This window comes from Eleginops maclovinus, chromosome 4 (genome assembly GCF_036324505.1).
Source record: "Eleginops maclovinus isolate JMC-PN-2008 ecotype Puerto Natales chromosome 4, JC_Emac_rtc_rv5, whole genome shotgun sequence".
In the NCBI taxonomy this organism is placed as follows: Eukaryota; Metazoa; Chordata; class Actinopteri; order Perciformes; family Eleginopidae; genus Eleginops; species Eleginops maclovinus.
In genome coordinates this window covers 24,534,265-24,554,621 of record NC_086352.1, presented here as the reverse complement: position 1 = coordinate 24,554,621, position 20,357 = coordinate 24,534,265, and the positions used below count along the sequence as shown (strand labels likewise).

The following is a 20,357-nucleotide window of genomic DNA, read 5'->3' as shown; positions in this document are numbered from 1 at the left end:
GATATGATTCAAGGAAGCTTTAAGGGAATGGAAGTGAGCCTGGGTATCCCTCCCGAGTTGTTGTCAACTAAAGCCCAGAAGGAAGACTTGTCTTTTTATTGTTCATGCACTGACAGTAACATGGTTTCAGGGCCTTCAGTGAAATACAGTATACTATACTACCTCTGTGTTGTGCACTCACTCACACGGCTCTCAAGTCCCTCTCTAACTACTAATGAGTAGGAAGTGGAGGCCAGGGTGTGGAACATGAGCTCTGACCGAAATGTTCAGAGAGGAGGCAAAGGGTGAGAAAAGAGACAGACACTGTATGTCTGAACTGAGAAAATGAAGACGATAGATGGACAGCATTAGAGCAAAGAGGATGTTAGTTTCCTGAAAGCTGATCTGTGGGAAAGTGAGAGTGATAAATACTTTGAGACAACCTAGCTTCACCAGGCCAAGACATAACTGTATTGTTTTTCAACAATTTGTCTAAAACCCAGTTTATTCTACCATTTTGGCCATCATTTGTTCCATCAGAGCTGAGAGTTCATGAGAAGTGATGTCCGGGAACCACAGCAAAAGCGAATCGGACCTCTCCATTTCGACCACAGGTATACTGTATATCACCTTAATGTAAACAAAAGGGAGACTACCTGATGTAAGGAAACATTTCTCCTCTTTTGTTATTTAACATTCTTGATATTTGCTACATTCAGCCTGTCGAAATGTAAGTACTTGTTTTTAATATCACATTGTAAAATAAATGTCTTTGGGTTTTGGACTTTATTAGACTAAATTGTGAATTGATTAATTGTCGGCACAGTTGGTGTTTTTTCGATAATGTAAAGAATATTTGGTAGTAGCCCAACAACCAAAAAAACATTAGTATTTTTTCAGATGTTGTATAAATATTATACAGTGTTTTATAGGCTGCTTTTGGAAATAAGCTACAAAAATGGAAAGCATATAGGTTACATACAGATGTTTACCTAAGGGTTTAAAGCCTTAAAGTATACCTGGGAGGTGAAATAAATGTGTACTGTATTGCTTTATTAAACTTCAGTTGGAGTACATTGTTAAAGATCACTGCAGCTCATTAAACAATAATCATGCTAAGCAAAAAAAAAACAGGAAATCAATTAGGCGATGAAAGAAACCAAAAAAGGTTTACCGAGTTTGATTCATGGAAACAAATTTGTAAACCTCAAAGTGTTCCCCTTTTTCTGCAGATATTTAAGGTTACAGAAAGTGTGTTCCCAAGAGTCAGTGAGCCTGGCTGGAACAAGTCTACGCTGGAATCACTGTCCACACTGTAATTAAAAATGACTGAAGGCCTCTGAGGCCCGCCTGTGCACTCAGCAGAGGATAACTGTGGCTGGTCACTCTGAATGAAGCGCTGGGCCTACACCAACTCCCTCCACATTCCACCCACACCAAAATATGACACTAGAGGAAGTCCCATGTGTGAGTGTGTGTGTGTGCATGAAATAAATAGCCTAACTTTGGTGTGTAGGACCTATCATTGTTGTTGCCTGAGGTGGACTAGAGAAAGGAGAGGGAAAGCAGAGGAAGGAAATTAAAACAGGGCAGCAGTTCCAAGGACAACATTGCAAAAGAAGTTGCAAAACATTGCATGCTACTGTTATGTGCTCTAATAGTTACTTCTGTACCCAAAACGTGTGTCTTGTTTTGTCTGACGCAGTATTTTAACAGGCTGGAAATATGATATAGTCACAAACGTTGTGAATCCAACCAGTGCAAGGTTAAATAAAAAGCTCCTAAATGAAAAATTGATTAGTGCTAATGGACAGATGGAGGATAAAAAGGGAAAGAGGCTGGGCGAAATCAGGACATGTCGCTGTACTTCTCTTATTATATATTTCAGATAATGGTGACTATGTTATGCAACTTGGGAGTTTCTATAAAAGAAAAGACCACTAGACACTGTGGGAGTAAACTAAACCACTCCTCTGTTGTTGCCATGGAGAATTCCACTTCCTGTGTCCACTCCCAGGACAATGACAGCAGCTTTGAGTGAGACAGGAAGTGTAGCTCACAGTGCTTCAACATAACAACACCATAACAACCCCATCATGGCGTTGATGAGTAATTTCTATTTCATCTTTGTAAAGACTCCTCTTATGTCAAATTGATCATTAAAGTCCGCTGTTGAGTAAGTACGATTTGATGAGCTGACTTCTTGAGGAAAAAAGCTTATTTGCAGCATTGATTTCAAACTCTGCATGACACACATTTATTATGAATAATGAGTTTTGGATCAAATTGGCACTCAAGACCTTACATGCAGCCAAGTTTGGAGGCAAACAATGGAGTCAAACTTGAGCCACATTGAAACACAGTCGCCTACGGCGCCACATACAAATTTGTATGTATTTCACTGCAGCCCTCTCACTTCGGAGCGTAAACATTAAGGAACAAAAATAATAGAAACATAATAACAAAAAGGGTGTGACAGGAGGGCAGACTCCACAGGGTGTTTTTCAAGCAATGTTCTTTCTTTAATTAGTACACAATTTCCTTATCACCAACACCCAAACAAAAGTATTTATCCACCTCCAATTTGTTATTCACATTAGGAGGATAGTTTCGGACAGTTTTCTCCTGTTTCTAGGGTGCAGACACCACGAATGTTACATCCATATCAGCTGATCCTGAAACACCTGTTTCTAAACCTGTTGCCCGTTTCCGACTGTCTGCTGCCATCAGGCTCTGAAATGCTTTTGTCTTTGCTGCTTAACCCAGCCTTTATTAAGAATATGTAAATCTAAACGAAGATCTCAAAGCTAAGCCTCCTGACAGAGAATTCTATTTAGCTAACCAAATAACATAGATAGAACTTGCACGTACCAAAATATGTAAAGACTGACAATGTTCGAGTAAACTAAGTGTTATTTAAAGCCAAAACTAAAATAAAGTGACCTAATGCTTGAATGGTTAACGGCTATCTGAGGCCAATCTTGTATAGAGTGCTTCAAGGAAGCCACTTGTGATTGTAATGAAAAGCTTCAGCACGTAACAGAACTAGAGCAGGATTACATGTAATAATTATAGAAAGAGAAAAGTAGTTTTCTAAACAAATATGATACCCAGATGTATTGTTATTTTATGGGGCATTGTGTGTGTGCGTCTTGCTTTACTCAATATCCTTTCATTGCCTGAATTATAGTCTCATTAAGCTTCTGTAATTGGAGAAATTTGTATATCATGTACTGTTGGACTGTTGAACGAGAATGTAAACTGTTGAGTCTGAAACAAGGCCCTTGCTCTCTGACTGACCTCCCATTTAAATTGTATTGTTTTAGAGAGCGGAAAAATGTGTTTTCCTTTCAGACTCTGGAAATATCAATATGACGCTGCACAGTCTACTTTTGGCCGGTGGAATTGGAAAAGTACACCGCCCGCAATAAAAAAGCCCAGAAATGGAAGGCACATCATCAACATCTGTTGTTTTAAAAAGGAATTAAGTGTTTCGCTTTAATGTTTCGCCCTGATATGGTTCCAGAAATGTAAATTATGTCTCCTATGTTCTTGAAACATAACCAAAAACGTCCATTCAATCCATGCAGGCGGTTTTTAGAGCATGTTTCAGTATGTGGAGTAGAAACATTCAAATAAAAGGGGGGCTTGAACCAAAGTATTTCTGAACTTTGGTAACAATGTAACAAATCTAAAGTTCAAGGTTATATATCAGACTCTGAGACTAATGTTTAAGACTCATAAATGGTTTCTGGTAGTGTGAAAGTCCCTATGAAGTGCAACCAGCCTCACAATCAGTGTGTCAATACTAAAAAGTTAAGGATCAATTAAGAAAGCTTCAAACAGCTTTAAGACGGTGTGGGACTAGGAGGTATCATTGACCCAGCACACTCCATTTCCCACTCAGAAAGGAAGAGTGTTGGGCCAAACGGACCCATTCAGGCGGTCCTGGCCTGGGAGAAGACAGCGCTGAGGAGCAGCTAGGACACTGGCATGTTACCTCCAGAAAACATTCAACATGCAAAACACCAACCAGCAGGGAAGCTGCGTGTATAGCTATGTGTGTGTATATGAAATGATATGTACAGAATAGGTAACAGGGCAGACTAAGAGAGGCTGCAAACTGTGCCAAAAGGATTCATCTGGGCTTTCATAGCTGAGTGGAGACGAGCAGTAATGACTGTAGCAGCTCAAACAGCACAGTGCCAAGATGCCTGCAACCTCTCAACGATGAACACACATGTCCTCTAATGTGCAGCGAAGGATCATCACTGTTTCTTATTCTGAATACCTGTGAAGTGGTCAAGCGTGCATACAGTCAGACAAAAGTTGATATAAGAGTTTCAACCTTAGGGTTCGTACAAGGACTCTTCATCCTTATGGTCAATTAGCTGCAGAGTGTTTGATCAAATTAACTGCCAAATGCTTTCTTTTGTAAAGCATTGCATAACGATACAGAGGGAAGATTTCTACCTTGAGGCCATCTGACACCTACAGCGAGAGCAAATATTTCAAAGACATCACTGTGAATCATGGGATACATGAGTGGGCACCAGTGATCAAAGGAAATATAAAATGCAAAAGTTCCTTGGCGTTGTGACTGGAGGACATATTTGCAAATCAGAATGTATTGTATTGTACCCACAGCACAGAATCTGACAACCTACTGATAGAGTAAGCTGTCTGATTATTTTCAATGCCTCCTTTTAGATGTAAATTGTAAAAAACTGATTTGTTTTAAAATAGCTAAAAGAAAACAAGTCTTCCCAATAGTTACATTTTCTTTTAATGTTTAATTACATAATATGTGTTGCTTCCTTTTTAAAAATGTTGTTAAATAGTATATATAACATTTCTATAGGCCTATTTGTTTTTATTTTGTGCTTATATATATATATATATATATGCACAATTATACACCAAAGCAAATTCCTTGTATGTCTGAATCTACTCCGAAACCTTAACCTGATTTTGATAAATGATGAAAGTCGTTCCGTTTAAAAATACATATTGTTATACCTCAACTTTCAGTTTAATTCCAGTTTATGTTGATGGCTTTTTCTGCAAAAAGTGTATTTTATTGTGTCCATTAAGTTGATTGAAGTTTTAATTAGAGAATAAAAGAAACACCTCTAGGAACACAAATCATTTAGGCCTCAGAAAGAGTGTACGTCTCCACCAGCTGATAGTAATGACATGTCATCATGTCTAACTCGGGGTCTGAATGGTAAGCATCATTTTAAGCACATCTGTTTAGCGTATTAGGAAAAAAACATGACCTGTAATTACAGGGCAGCGTTTCAGTGGCTCTCGCTGAGGATGGGGGACGACTGCTGTCTCTCTGCCTTCAGCAGACCGCAGGCTTTTTGAAATCTGATCCTGTGCTGCAGTCAGAGAGAGACAGCAAGAGCTGCAGTGTGATGATAACGCAAGTTTGGTTTTCCGGTTTCAAAGACATGATGGAAGCTTTTGGCTGGGAATCTCTGCAGAGGCTTCTTATAATGTTATGACCTCATGGTTTTTCTGCTCACCCAAGGATGTGGAGAGCTGCATTTGGTGGTCAAAAAGAAACAAACTAGACTCTCTTGGTTATAGGAAACTTCCATCCTCACATACCCTTTCTTCTGAATCATCTGATTTTCATGTGTTATTCTGGGAGGAAACACTATACTTCAAACAAGTATCACTTATCTCGCCCTTTAGTCCGAGGCTTTCCTGCGTTTCCTCCATATTGCAACTGTGATATTAGATATTATGAAAATCAACCTACTTTATTCACCGATAGAGACCACATAGCATTAACAGAGTATTAGCATTAAGAAAAAAACTGCTTAGTCAACTCCCTCTCAAAACAATGCTAGGCTCTTTGGTTGAGTAGGTCAGAACAGCCCAGCCCTCCATCTGAACTCTTAATAATAAGCTCCTACTGGCTCCAAATCTCCATCCCATAAAACGTGGGATTAGGAGGAAAACTCCTTACAGTTAGCATTTGAGTCTCCTCTCGAAGCTCACCTGCTCTGTACTGCAGCTCAGCCAGTGGCACATGTAGAGCAAAACTATTTGCTAAGCTGAGACTTCTTCAGGGTTAAGTGGACTCTTTTTCAGGCGGAGTGGAGGACTCGAACCTTGTGGAGACAAAAGGGTCCCTCTAATCGTCTCCAGGGTGTCTGACCATAATCGTTCAACCAGACTACTAAGTCACTGCAGTGAATGCCCCCTCTGAATAGCATCAGTGGGTACTCAGGATGAAGGCAGGTGGGAGCCAAACTAAAAGGACAGAGGCCCTAAAGTGAACATTGTGGCACAACAAGGCTAAGCAGAGTTAAGTGGAGGCTGCAGGAGCCCTTCTCTTATGATAGACATGTTTTTTAATGATCAAACAACCATTCCTTTAAGACTATAAGGCTCTGTTTGTTCAGGCCATGTGTCTGTGGTTAACTGTTGTCTCTTAATACAAAAATAAAGCACTCAAAAACCTCTGCCAAAGCTGTAACATATTATTTTCATCTACAATTCAGTTATTTTTATAAACCTGGGTCCCGATCATCAACTACATGTCACTTGTTATTTGACATAAAAGGTTGACTCCACAAAATAAAATCTGCTTTCAAAATGTTAAGCTTTCGAATAGTTAAAAAACTAAAACCACATTGTATGATCAAAAGCCTCACGGCAGATCTAATGTTGAAGTTTTTTTAAGGGATAAAAAACTGAAATTAAAACGGATAATCAGACGTTACAGTTGCTTTGATAAAGTTGTCCTGTCCATTAAATATATTTTGGACTCATTTAGCCTCCTAAATGAATTTAACAAAAAGGGGTCGAGATTGACACTAGGTTATTGTGACAGCTGGAAAACAGCTATAACCAAATACGTTTTCCAACATTCTCTTACTAAACCAAAATATTTATACTCCACCACTATTCTACAGACTTGGCAGCCAATATTATCTCCTCATTTACTAAACTGATAACTTCATTATGGATTAGACAGGAGAAGCATTCCAGCTCACAGTGAGCATGTCTCGGGCTGCATTTGAAATCCAGCTTATCACAGCCTGGTTGTTGTCAGTTAGCCACAACTATCTGCGCTCTTCCTCCCCTCACGCCTCACTGACAGAGCACAGACTACTGTAAACTGACAGAATTCCTCAAAGATAAGAGTGGCAGCATACTGTAGAGACACAACTCAAAACTTGTCTTTCTTTCTTTCTGGTCCACTTTGCACATTTTAACATGACTCGGGCAATCTTCTGTCTTTTCAGAAATGTTTAAATATATCTTTCTCTGCGTTTCACTGTTCACAGCCTTGACAGCAATTCAACATGCACTCCTAATATTCACGAGGCATCTTTTAGCAGGCACATTCCTCATTTAGCTTAACATCTTGTCTCTCTTTTAATAATCAGTCTTAACGTCAATAGATGTTAACCTCCAAATAAAGCTGCGCTACGTACCTCCAATTATTTTCCTTTCCTTTAAATAAAAAGATATCATCTTGAAAATTACATTACATTGTTCGGTATTGTACAACCAATTTCTCCAAATTTGAAGAAAACAAAGTCCACTTTTAACTGATCATTGCTATTTACCCCTGCAATCAATTTCATATCATACATAGCTCATGGGTGGTTGTTAAGCAGGATAATAAAAACAAAAAAAGTATGGTAAGGTTAAATCCAAATGACTACTTTCTGATGACAAAGATATACTTTAAGGCCAATGCAATGCTGCCATACGAAGTCTTCAACTAGTCAATAACACTTTTCACTGATACTTAAAGCTGTTCTATAGCAGCAGTGCCCTGCAAACAGGCAGTATTGTGTACCATTACACAACAGCACATGCCTAGGGATTACGAAAGGCCCTGTCCTGTCTGTACCATGAGGCTGCAGGGGGCCAGGAGCTATTGTCACAGCTGTGACACGACAACACACACACACACTCACCCAAAACACTTCAGTAACATGGCCATTGGTATCTGGAGTTTCCTGTTATTGTTACCTGAAAATACCTTTGCACCTGAGGAATTTTCACTCTGTGGCATTATCACATGAAGTTGAAAATCTGAAACATTCCTCTTCCACTGATTAGCAGATTTTTTTACTTAACCATCCAAGCCATTAACCAGATTCACATCTACATCCAACACAATCATTTAATCAAGAAAGTCATTTACAATCATAGAATCACAAAAACACCTGTAGGTTTTAAAAGCTCAGCGAACTGCTGTCTTATCACAACATTCAGCGTTTCGGTTATTTTATAAGCTCTGACTAAATGACCACAGGGGTTTCTCAACAAAACAAGACTTTGAAGGCTTGCTTCTCTGTCCAAAGCAAAACCTTGGAGGATGAAATGTAATGTAAGGCAACTCAAAATGAGCTCCCAAACAGATCACTAGCGTTTTTTAATTCCATTAGCAACTTTAAAGGATTGATTAAAAGTTAAGCTCACGTCACATAAACTAAATCGTTAAAAAGACACACAATGCACTTTCTTCTCTCCATCTCCCTCCAGCTACTGTTGGCAGCAGTGAGTTAATGAGGGGAAATGCAAAACTCAGGGAAGCTGAGCCTTTGAGGCCAAAGCCTGCCTCATATAATGGCCTACCAAAGAAAGGGGAGCTTTGTTCAGTGCAACACAAGCAGGTTCCTCTTTATTGACTTCATGTGCATGCCAATCACTTACGCCACACAATCCAACCGTGCGGCCGCAATATTTTTCAGGACATCCCGATCATGTGAGCCTGGACCACGTGACTCCTGTTCTCCCCCTCCAAAACACAAGATGTGGTTCGGTTCAGCAGGTAACACCTCAGGGGCAGATGAAGGGGGTCATTAATATTTTCAGATTATGTTAGAGTCTCTTTGCTTACAGGAGCTCACATGAGCTGCTGTGGATGTACGAAGAGGCAGTCACAACACAGAGCAGGTTGTTACCTCAATTATAAAGAGAACAGAACAAGATGTTTGAAAGAAAACACAGGAGAAACACGGTTTTAAAGAACCAAACAAATACATTTGAGGATTTAAACCACGCTTGAGATTTCTTCCCAAGGATTCCAGAAACTCCAACCAATATGTTGAAAGAAGGCCTGTTCAAGCACAGTTACTCCCCGTGTGGTGTACTAAAAGCAGGTAATGCAGCAAAATGGAAATATGCTTTTGTTTAATCAAACAGTAAATAGATAACCTTCTTTCACCCCTGCTTTGCTACAAATGCATAAAATATGATGTTTTAACAATAGTTTCTTGTCAGTAAAAGCAGTAGAAATAGAAGCAACGAATCCCAACATGAGAATGAATGTCAAATGGAAGTGAAAGCTCATATTCAGATTCTGAAGAACAGAAATGTATTGCTGTAGTCACCCCAGCAGCAATAACTTTCTTAACCTCATTCTAATTTTGATATCTGTACAATGTCCACAGAGTTATTTGCTAAAACCCACAGACATATTTCATTGTCAAAAGAATCTTAGGCTAAATATAAAGACAGAGTTATTTTACTGCTGATAAATATCTTATGACAAGGAGGGTTTAAAACTGCAGAGTGGTGGTTTCACTCTTTCTGCCTTCGTGCTGCCGGTCTGCATTTGAAATGTGCTGCAGTATATTTATGACACACTCAAACACAGAGGAGGGGTCCTTTTTGCAGAGAGGACATATAACTGAATCAATCTTATGACAGAAAGGTTGTGAATCATGTCACTGGCGAATCTTACTAAATCTTTAGGTTTGCTGTTTGCATTATATCCACCATCTTTACTGTTGAATGATTTATAGGATGTTCAGGCAATGGCCATAGATTCAAAGTGACAGAATGCGTATGAACTTGAGGTAACTTGAAGTACAGGATAAGCCAAATGTAAGGCCACACTCCGAGACAGGACATGATGTACAATGTGACGAAACCTGAATCATAAATTGTTACTCTGAAAGGAAAACTAACTCAAGTAAATGTTCAGGCACATTTATTAAGGTCATTTTGCTAAATGTGCATAGCCACAAAATCTTCTACAGCTGGGCAGATCAACTACTGCAAAACTTCAAAAGTGAGCTTTCAATCTTCCGAGGCACAGCTTTGGATTTTCAGGTGGTGTCGCTGATATCGCCCGACACAGAGAGAGTCCGATGTGAAACAAACTGAGGCCAGTCTTTTAGAAATAGCAGACAGAGGGGGCCTGTGGGGTGTCAGATGTCGACAGGGACCAGTTGCCGGAGTCTCGGCCTGGTCCGCCTCTCGTGCTCAGGGCAGCTGTGTCTTCTCAGACCTCACATTCCTGCAGGACAGGCCCACTTTACCCTCATCACCTGTGCTGATCTGAGGGCAAGACCAGCTCTCAGGGGAACTTTACAGCTACTTGATTAAAGTCATTTTATTTATTATTTTGCTGATATGAAAGGATAGAGGGATTCTGATCTAAAGTGACAACCACTAGCCTATATGTTTTATAAAATGCTAAAGACCAAATATGGGCAAGGGAAAACCCCATGAGAGGTAGATATTTAGTACATAAGGGTATTATGTCAGGGATGTGCTATAGTCCAACACTCAATGTTGGTCCGATACTGGCTAAAAATGGTGATGACTGCTTCACTGAATTCAAAGTAGTGCTTTTGCATGCTTTTAAGTGAAGAAACTCAATTTTAGCTCACTTTTGATCAAATCAATGCGGTTTATTGTTTTAATCATGTCACCATTTCATATTTCTTTAGTTGTAGACCTAAAGTCTCCAGTTCGGGTGCAGCTACGAAAGCTTTGTTGCATGTTACCCCCTCATTTTCCTGTCATCACTCTACTGACAACTCTATAATAAAAAAGGCACAAAATATCCAAAAAGATCCTCAGCAAATATAACCAGGAACCGTAACTATAAACTCACAATTATCAGTACAGACACAATATAAGCCAAAGCCTCAAGGGAATACTCAAGTGACAAAGGTACGCTGAAGGCATCTTGCACAGAAATATAATGTACCTGGTGTTGTAAGTTTGCAGTCATGAAGACAACGGTCTGTCCACTGTTCAGACAGACTTCTCCCATGATTCAGCAGCTTCCTTACCCCATTAGACCTCCATGTACTATAACAACAGCTTTGCAGTCTTTATTGCCTCCTCTGCATTATAAGCTGTACTCTATGACCTCCACTAAATAATACATGTAAAAATGTACCCCACCCTACTGCAGACAAATATTTAATCGATCACACAACCTTTTACTAATATGAATTTCATCTATGCTGCATCATCCTTTATTTGCATTCATGTTTTTTGTCTGCATTTTCTATGTCTTGTTTTATCTTCACAAGGTCTGACGATGAAAATACACATTTTGGTTACAACTGACACATCAAAATAATATTGATGTGTAATCCTGGCAAACAAAACAAGAACCATGATTCATCATTTTCACATGGTGTCACATTTCTGAAAGGACACTTTTGTAGGCTTTAGATGTAGATCTAGAGGCAGTCTGTAGATGACATGAGACTAAGCTGCAACTCAAACTTTTCACAAGCTTTCACAGCACACACATAGCCAAGAGACACACACACAACTCCGGTTGTCACTATTCATTCAACAAAAACACAGTTGTGAGCCTATGCACACCTTATAGCGTGGACAACCATCTTGTAAATGCGTGAAGATTAAAGGAACAAGTTTCTTGAATGATTGGTTGCTTGCAGCCCCAAAGCCCCTCTCCCACTACGGGGCAGCACACACACACACACACACACACACACACACACACACACACACACACACACACACACACACACACACACACACACACACACACACACACACACACACACACACACACACACACACACACACACACACACACACACACACACACACACACACACACACAGCCGTGCCCGATAACTACATACATCACACTCTTACCTCCAGACGTGAACGCTGAAGTCAGTTGTAAGTGGGACTCAGTTGTGAGTTTTCCGCTTGCTCTCAGGATGGGTTGCAAAGCCACACACACTTGTAGCCACACAAAATGCCTAAGTATCTATTTAATTCCCTGCATTCCCACTAAATTAATGTGTATCCTTCTCTCTCCCGCCACTCGGCTCCGAACAACTCCTCGAAATGTACCTCCGTTCCGAATACTTGCGCTATTTTATCCTTGCGTGTTCGCAAAATGTAATTAGAACGCAGTCCTTCGCAGCTCGCTGACGGGCTGTGGAAACTACACTTTGCTTTGCTAATCAGTGCGGCCGCTCTGGGGACGCGCAGGAGTGCGCGGTCACGCTGCTCCTGGGCGGGGATAAAAAGTAGAGGGAGGACGAAGGGACGGAGCCAACCCGCCGGGACCGGAGCCAAAAAGCTTACCGGGGTTGATTTTAACGTAGTGGCTACATGAGGGAATTGCATCTTCCCTGTTCGTTATAATGACCGGAAAGGTTTCTTTTTATAAAAAACACAAGGTTGGAAAATAGGTGACAACTCAGTTTTCTAGCCTCTCAACTTTGAGTACGATGTATATATTTCTCATGAATAGGGTGCAGTAGCCTATTTTTAAACAAAGAATGAATTAATCAATTAGGGGATTATGTAGAATTATATTTGGAATCAAACAAAAGGCAACTTCTTTCCCCAAAACTCTTTCTATATATATATAGTATATATATATATATATATATATATATATATATATATAAAGTATATATATATATATATATATATACTTTTTTTTAAAGAAAAGAGTCAAAAGTCCGAATTTCGTTGTAGCCAATGTTAATAACAACCAAAATAAATGTTGACACAGGACTTGATAAGAAAACATGTGTTTATTTATTTAAAAGTACATTTACAATATTAAATATGATTATTGGGATATTTTTTGAACAAACAGGTGGATTGCTTAGCAAATGACAACAGTATTATTCTTTTGACAATCTTTATAAGCTACATAAAAATAAATTTCTGGAAGAATAAAGGATCTGTTTCATGATTTACTATCGCTACACTGAATAGAGAATAATTATAGGTAAACACTTATGTTCCCTACTCTCTTTCATAAGTGAATGGATTTTAGCTTCTATTTATAGCAACAAATGTTGTCATTCCACGGAGGTTGCGAAACCACAGGAAGTAGGAACTAAATAACTCGGTAGCCAGGCACACGCATTGCACCACTTGATTTCAAAGGATGTTTTAAACACGCTTTAACTTATACATTGAGTGTATTTAATGTTTCTAGTGACGGAAGATGTGTTATTTCTTTACATTTATCGGTTTATTTCTCATGAAATAACTGTAAACTGTAAGTAAAGATAATTTTTAAATCACAGAGAGTAACGAAACAGTTGGTATCTTTCCAGTGAGTATACTGCGCAGACACCCTGTCGCAAACACGTTAAAGGTCTTCCTGTAGTGCTTTACGTTAGTCAATGCAATGAGGAGCGAGACTGCAGATTTCCTGCTACTTTTTATTTGAGTGTGTCTATTACAGGTATGGACAGTTAATCAAGTTCATGTATTTTAATTTGACAGTACACGGTTCATGATGTACACGTTAAAATGAACGTTTATCGGAGTTGTTTCGCTTCGTGCGATGGGAGAAGTGACAGTTAGCTTCTAGCTCATGCTAATGGTTATGGTTCATCATCAGGCAGCTGTCTATGGTCAAATCAAGCGCACTGCAGTAATGTGATAGACTCTGCAGTGGCATCACTTGTCAATGGCAGCCTGTTACAGTATTTAGAGGCTTATCTCCAATCATATGCTATTGTAAATATGTGGTATAAACGCGATTTCTTAATACAATGAACCAGTTAACAGTCAACTCCAACAAACCGAAATCAAACCCAAGTGAAATGTTCTGTTAAACAGGCAGCAGAGTTCAAGAATGTATAACGTGGTATTTACATTGTACGACCTTAACACAGCCATACATTTTATTACTGTACCGCAAGTTGGTAATCGACCATCAAATAAAATTTACATCATTTTCAGGATGATTTCACAAACCTTCTTTTGTTTAAAAAGTGACACCAGATGTAAAGATTATACTGCAATTGTCAGAGGAGTCTTTTCTTTTAAAGTCATTTTCTTATATCAACTGACATAACATGTTTTGGAAAGTCAAATAACAAATGAAAGCAGATGATAATACAAAATTAAGCAGGGTGAGGGAGAAGTACATTTTGCACAACGTTATCAGCTAAACATTCAGCACTATGCATTTTGTGTATTTTCCAGACGGACACTCAGACTGGAGGATGGACCCTGTGGTGGTAAGCTACCAGGACAGCCTGTTGCGACGCTCTGATGTGTCCCTACTGGAAGGACCTTACTGGCTCAATGACCAAGTCATTGGTTTTGCCTTTGAGTACTTTGCTGCTGAACGCTTCAGAGTCCTGGGGGAGACCATCACCTTCATCAGCCCAGAGGTCACCCAGTACATAAAGTGTGCTTCCTGCCCGAATGAGTTAGCAATATTTCTGGAGCCGTTAAATCTTGCTTCTCGTCACTGGGTCTTCCTGGCTGTTAACGACAACTCCAACCAGACTGCCGGAGGATCCCACTGGAGTCTTCTAGTCTACCATCACAACTCCAACCACTTTGCACACTATGACTCTCAAAATGGCAGCAATTCAACACACGCACGGCGCATCGCCTGCAATTTGGAGCCTTTCTTAGGTGCGGGGAGAAAAGCGCAGTTTGTGGAGGAGCCCTGCCCATCACAGAAGAACAGCTATGACTGCGGCATGTACGTTATCTGTATAGCTGAGGCCTTGTGTGAAAAGGCAAGGGTGGAAGGCTCGCCACGCCTTCCTGTGCAAATCATCACCCCAGCTTACATCACTCAGAAGAGGGTGGAGTGGTGCAGACTGATCCAGAGCCTTGCTCAGAATGACCTCTGCTGCGCTCTTTCCTTTCCTTAGCCTGGCAAATTACCTTCACTTTATGCAGAACAGCCTCTACATATCTACTGCTGGAGCAACTGAATGCACTCCTACATTACAGTATATAACTACATATGAAGTATATTTCTATTAGACTCTGTATAATACCCCATAAAAGAAAAAGATAACGCAATGTTACAAATCTTGGTGTCATGTTTATGCCTTGTAAATGCACAGTGACATACAATATGTGAACCTGAACACCAGCATGCCTATAAGGAAATGTACTCCCATCTACATTTTTACAAAGAATGGAGTAATTGTCAGAGAAGGCAAATCATTTTCTTTACTCGTTGTATTAGCTTGCAGCGAATGTAGAAATGTTTACACTGATTATTGCTCAGGGTCATTTTAAATTAACTAGAATTGACGATAAGAATGTGAATCTGAACCTTGGCTCCTACTTTATGTTATATGCACATTTGGTTTCTCACTTTTCACAGCAGGCTACGTCTACAACGACACACTTTTCATTTTGAAACATTTTAAAGAAAATTGCTGTATGAGGGTAAGACTGTGCGTGTGCTGTGAGTGTTTATGGGACAAAGGACAATGTTGATTGGTGGAATGTATTATATGTTCTCACAAAAAGCAAGTGTCAAATTCACTGTCTGCTGGTCTAAGAAATGTGATGTCAGATTTTTGATGATAAAACTGTTAATTTGCTTTTTGTTTATTCTTTAAGATCCCAGCTCTCTCATCAAGTTAACAGTTAATATTGATATTTTACAGGTTAAGGTCCAGTTATCGACCAAAATGCAATAGTAAAGACATAAAGTAATATTGATCCACCACTAAATTAAAAACTTTTCTTATAGGCTGCACAATGTTAACTATTGCCACAGTGACACCTTTCAATTTTAGGGGTATTATTAAAACATAAAATCATTTTGTTGGAGGTATAGATATTTGTAAATGGTATTCTGATAATTATTCCAAAATTGCTCATAATAAATAAGTTAAAAGAACTAAACTCACAATCTGCCAAAACATTTCAATTTAAAATAATTTCAGTACTTCAAGACATCAAGTGCTCAAATGTATTGAAGTCGACTTACTTCGCAGTTACTTTTTAAAATAAAACAACTTATTGTTTTAAGAAGAAAAATAACCTAACACGACTAGTGCTGCACGATCACAGCTAAGCACAATGCGTTAAGGGCACAGTGTGAATTTCATTGTGTTGTGATTACAAGACAATCTGTTGCAACTAGACAACTGAAACAGACACATTCACTGAGTCATATTTTACAAATAGTTTATGTTAAACTTAAAATATGTATAATTTTCATAAGTGGAGTGTGGGTAACAATAAGCTGTCATCCGACATTTTATTTTAAATTAAGAAAGGAAAAAGAACGTGACCAACAATTGTACTATTCAAATTCAGAAGGACTGGTGCCTTTGACATATTTATAAGCAAGCCTTACTATAGCAGTTGATTTAGGGTTTCAACTTACTGTAGATGGACATGCAGCAAAGTTGTGCTTACCGAATTGCAACGTGCGTGTGGGATGAACACTATGATGCACAGAAATGGCTCGTGATGATGGGAGAGGGAGTGAGAATGAGTCAATATGATTATCCTGTCTTGTATTGTGTAATAAAGCATATGCTAGTGTGCTGATCTGAATCTGAAGGGTTATTTTGAACTACAACATACATGAATCAATGTATGAATCGGTTAAATTGGGAATACTCGTAATTTTGCTGCATATGGGAATAAAGTAAATCCACACTGTTTGGACTGTTGCCAGCCTCTGCACTCCTTCCTCGAATCTACATCCTACAGGCATATTTCACCCAGAGTAACCAGTCAGACGAGCCATCAGGGTTTACTATTGTCGTAATAAAACGCCACAAAGCCCTTCACCACCAAAGGCATTCACCACCCTCGCAGTACAAAACATTAGAGAGACAAAGAGCCCAGGGAAAGGCATATTCATTAGATGGATTTGCTTCTAAATGGCCAATTTACCAAGTCCACTCCATTAAGTCTCACATGGAAACCAATCTTGAATTGTCAGGTCATGGTTCTCTAAACCTGCAGCAGTGCACCACGGTTCAGTGTCCTGATTAAAAATGAATATTACAATTGTGCTGAATTACGTAAACTGGGATGGATAAACTTTGATCCTAAAAAGATCCTGTTCCCTGCTCTTTTTTAATTTGCATTTAGCAAGATGCACAGCTTTCTGTTGCGTAAACAGAGAACTTTATCACTGTCGAAATTACAAAAGGACATTCTCACTCTGTATGCAAGTACACATCCTTGATTTACACAGCAAGGAAGCAATTTTGCAACTGTGAAACCAGTTCTGGACAACAAAACTGTTGATATCAATTAATGAAATGAGATTCCATAAACAATAGTTGGAACAAATAATTAAATATACATAAAAGTATAACTGCCAAATGTTCCTTCCTCTAGGAGGAAACAATGTTACAATTAAAATACTGAATGTTGTCATGTGGGCAAGGATGTCTTCTGTCAATCAAAATTATAATAATGCATCTATAAAAACGGCCATGAATATATGACTTGAATATATGGCCATGAATATATGACTATATGACAAAAAACAGGTCTTGTGGCTTAACTAATCTAAGGGGTAAACTGATCGGAAAGGGGTAAGGGGTAAATTAGGGTGACCAGATTTGAGGTGGCGAAAAAGAGGACACTTGCGATTGTTGCGGGGAAGTCTAAGTACAGTAGACTTCTGTGCAAAGCGCCATTCAATTTAAGTACACGCTTAATGGTCCCGTGAAAAACTGTGAAAACCGGACGTTTTCATGAATTTATAAAACCCCCCCGGCTATAGAGCTTTTTTTATTTTTAATTGCCATGAATGGATTTAATTTATAAGATTTGTTTTGTATGTAATTGTTAAATTGCTTTTGAAATAGAATTTTTCTTTTGAATTAAATGTTGCTGGGGGAAAATGCCATGCATTGGAGGGTAATGTGTCGCTGCATCATGACATGAGGGGGGTGATCTGGGTGGGCTCCTTTGTGAAGGAAAAAAGGATGAAGCTTTTAAGGGATTTGTATGTCTGTCAATGCCCACCTTATATCAAAAGAGTCTGCAATGACAAGGACCTCAGTGCAGGGTCCACACTGGGTTTTGATAGGGGAAGAAACAATTGTATTAGTTAAAGTTGTTATCATAGGGTTAAAAAAACAAGATATTTAAAAGGTACTAATTTCACTTTTGCTTTGGTGATGAATTTTAATGATAAAATAATGGAATTGTAAAGAACTAACTTTCCTTGTCTCCGATCCTTGTTCCAGAGAAAAATCAGGAAGGGAGAGCAGAGGAAAAGGAATAAAGAGAAGGAAGAAGCTTGAGGCGATCTGGTGGCTAGTCAGCAAATCCTTTAATACAATTAAATCAAAGAAAAGGACATGTCTCAGTTCAGTTTCTAAGGATTATGTTTTCCCTTGATAGGTTTTACTGAAACGATGTTTAGAAATTAAATACAGAAACACAAGTATTAAAATATTCCTTAATGTGAAAACCTGGGAGTATTAAGGCCAGGAAATGTCCCAAATAATGACCAAATGTCTAGATTATGTATGACACTTAAGTAAAGGTGCCAGGAATAAAACACTTTTTTCTCTTGAGAACAAATTCTAAATCGCAAGAATACAGTTGAAATGTTGTGAATCAATTTGGAACATTGAGAATAAATAATACTAATAGTGTCAGCAAGTAAATAGAGAGGATACATTTATTTTTGACATTTCAGATTCAATACGTTATGAAAAAAAATCCCCGGCCCTACTACTCACAGCAGAATAGTATAAAGTGCAATGTAAATGTCATATTTGAAACAAAAAAACAACTAGAAGAGCAGAGATGTTTAGGGGTAAGATGAGCCACATAGCAAATCAACACAGCAATGAATCTGGTTAGCCTACACAAGTTCCATAAGGTAAATAAATAACCTTTAAACTAATAGTCAATTATTATTTGTAGATTGTATTCCACATTTGATACTTGTCCCATTTTATACATTTTAAATGTAATCAGCAGTTTGCTTCAAGTGTATGTTGATTTAACATCATATTAGCTTGGTGTCATTGGAAAATTAAATGCATACAAAACCGGTGTTGCCACTTGGACCATACCATGTAACGCACGGACATGGTTGACAATAATTTCTTACAATTTAAGGGCTTTAATTGTTAAAAATAGAAGCATATGATAATCTTTTTTGATTTTTTGATTATTTTAAGATGCCTTTGAATACTTATTTAGAATTCCATTAATGAATTGGATAAATATTTGGTTGGCCTATGGGGAGGGGCTTAACATATATCAGCCTCTGGCCACCAATGATTGGGGAAGTCTGACGGTGCCTGTAGAGTGGAGAGGAACCTGTGTGAATATATAATTATTTTTCCCTTTCTATTTTTGGACTGAATGTCCTTGTGATTTTTCACAATTTTTCTGTAAATAAACGCACTTAAATATATGTTTTTGTGACTCAAGCCATCTTGTGAATTGTCTTAGTTATTTAAGCCATACTTTTTGTAACACATTAAACTTAGAGTATTCATAGGTGGGACTGGAAGCTCTTCCTTTGGCACATTAACTGAGTCACATTAAAAGCCAGCAAACATGATGACAAATGAAAGAATAAACCTTAATAAATGATTTGCATCTTGAGCTTACTTTTAATACAAATACATATAACTCAGACAACTAAAGTATTAAGTTGGTTTTGATTTATGACAGCACATGTATTTATGGGCAAACACAAAAGAGCTCCATTAGTGAATGTACCCTCTGCTGTTTTTTATCTGTAGTGTGTAATTGATTCCAGGATCAGCAGTCAAGGTTTTCCCTCAAGGATCTCCAGGTGGTTTATATTTACTCATCAGTAAAAACCCTTGGGCCTTGAACAGCTACATAAACACATGCATATATAATATTACACACATATCCTGCATTGAGCTCAGAACTATCTCTGACCTTTGAAATAAATATGAAAATCTGTTTTGGGAGGGTTGGTTGTACATTACATCATTTCCTGTCAGTCTGTCACAACACATCTGCAACCAACTTCAACAACTTGGAACCATTCTAGCTTCATTTACAGCAACATTCGTGAGAACCAGTTTGATTGCATCAAGCAACATCCCATTAAGAGGCCCAAAGCAGCACAGTTACATCCTGGACGGCACTGTTTCCAGGTGTGCAGCTGCATGGTGAAATGTCATTTTCAGGAGGTGCAAGTAGGTCAAGTCCTTATCAGAACACCACATCAGGACTGAAAGGATAAGGGAAGAATAAGATGCTCCAGCACATGTCTTTGCGGCATGACTCACCTTAGATAAGGCTTCATTATTGTGCTCCATGCTCACTAACTGTACTACTGAAATGCAGTAATGCCAGCCAGGCCTGTCCATCTATTTGGATCAAAAGGTAATCTGAGTCTT

The 20,357-nt window shown here is 38.7% G+C and overlaps 2 protein-coding genes across 2 annotated transcripts in view; one reads left to right on the top strand and one right to left on the bottom strand.

Moving 5' to 3' along the window:
- The window catches only part of myo9aa (myosin IXAa), a 93,808-nt gene extending 81,597 nt beyond the window's left edge, over window positions 1-12,211 (bottom strand). Inside the window, 1 exon segment of the mRNA XM_063881495.1 lies at window positions 11,893-12,211. The gene's annotated coding sequence lies outside the window, so the exon portion shown is untranslated.
- Window positions 12,212-13,222: 1,011 nt separating this feature from the next.
- On the top strand, window positions 13,223-16,653 carry senp8 (SUMO peptidase family member, NEDD8 specific). The gene is made up of 2 exons (XM_063882640.1): window positions 13,223-13,456; window positions 14,206-16,653. Exon 2 carries the CDS (start codon window positions 14,226-14,228, stop codon window positions 14,889-14,891), a length of 666 nt encoding a protein of 221 aa, XP_063738710.1. The 5' UTR covers window positions 13,223-13,456; window positions 14,206-14,225; the 3' UTR covers window positions 14,892-16,653.
- The last annotated feature ends 3,704 nt before the right edge of the window (window positions 16,654-20,357 follow it).

Excerpts from the sequence above, each read along its gene's own strand:
- senp8 (XM_063882640.1), top strand. The coding sequence starts at position 14,226 with ATGGACCCTGTGGTGGTAAGCTACCAGGACAGCCTGTTGCGACGCTCT.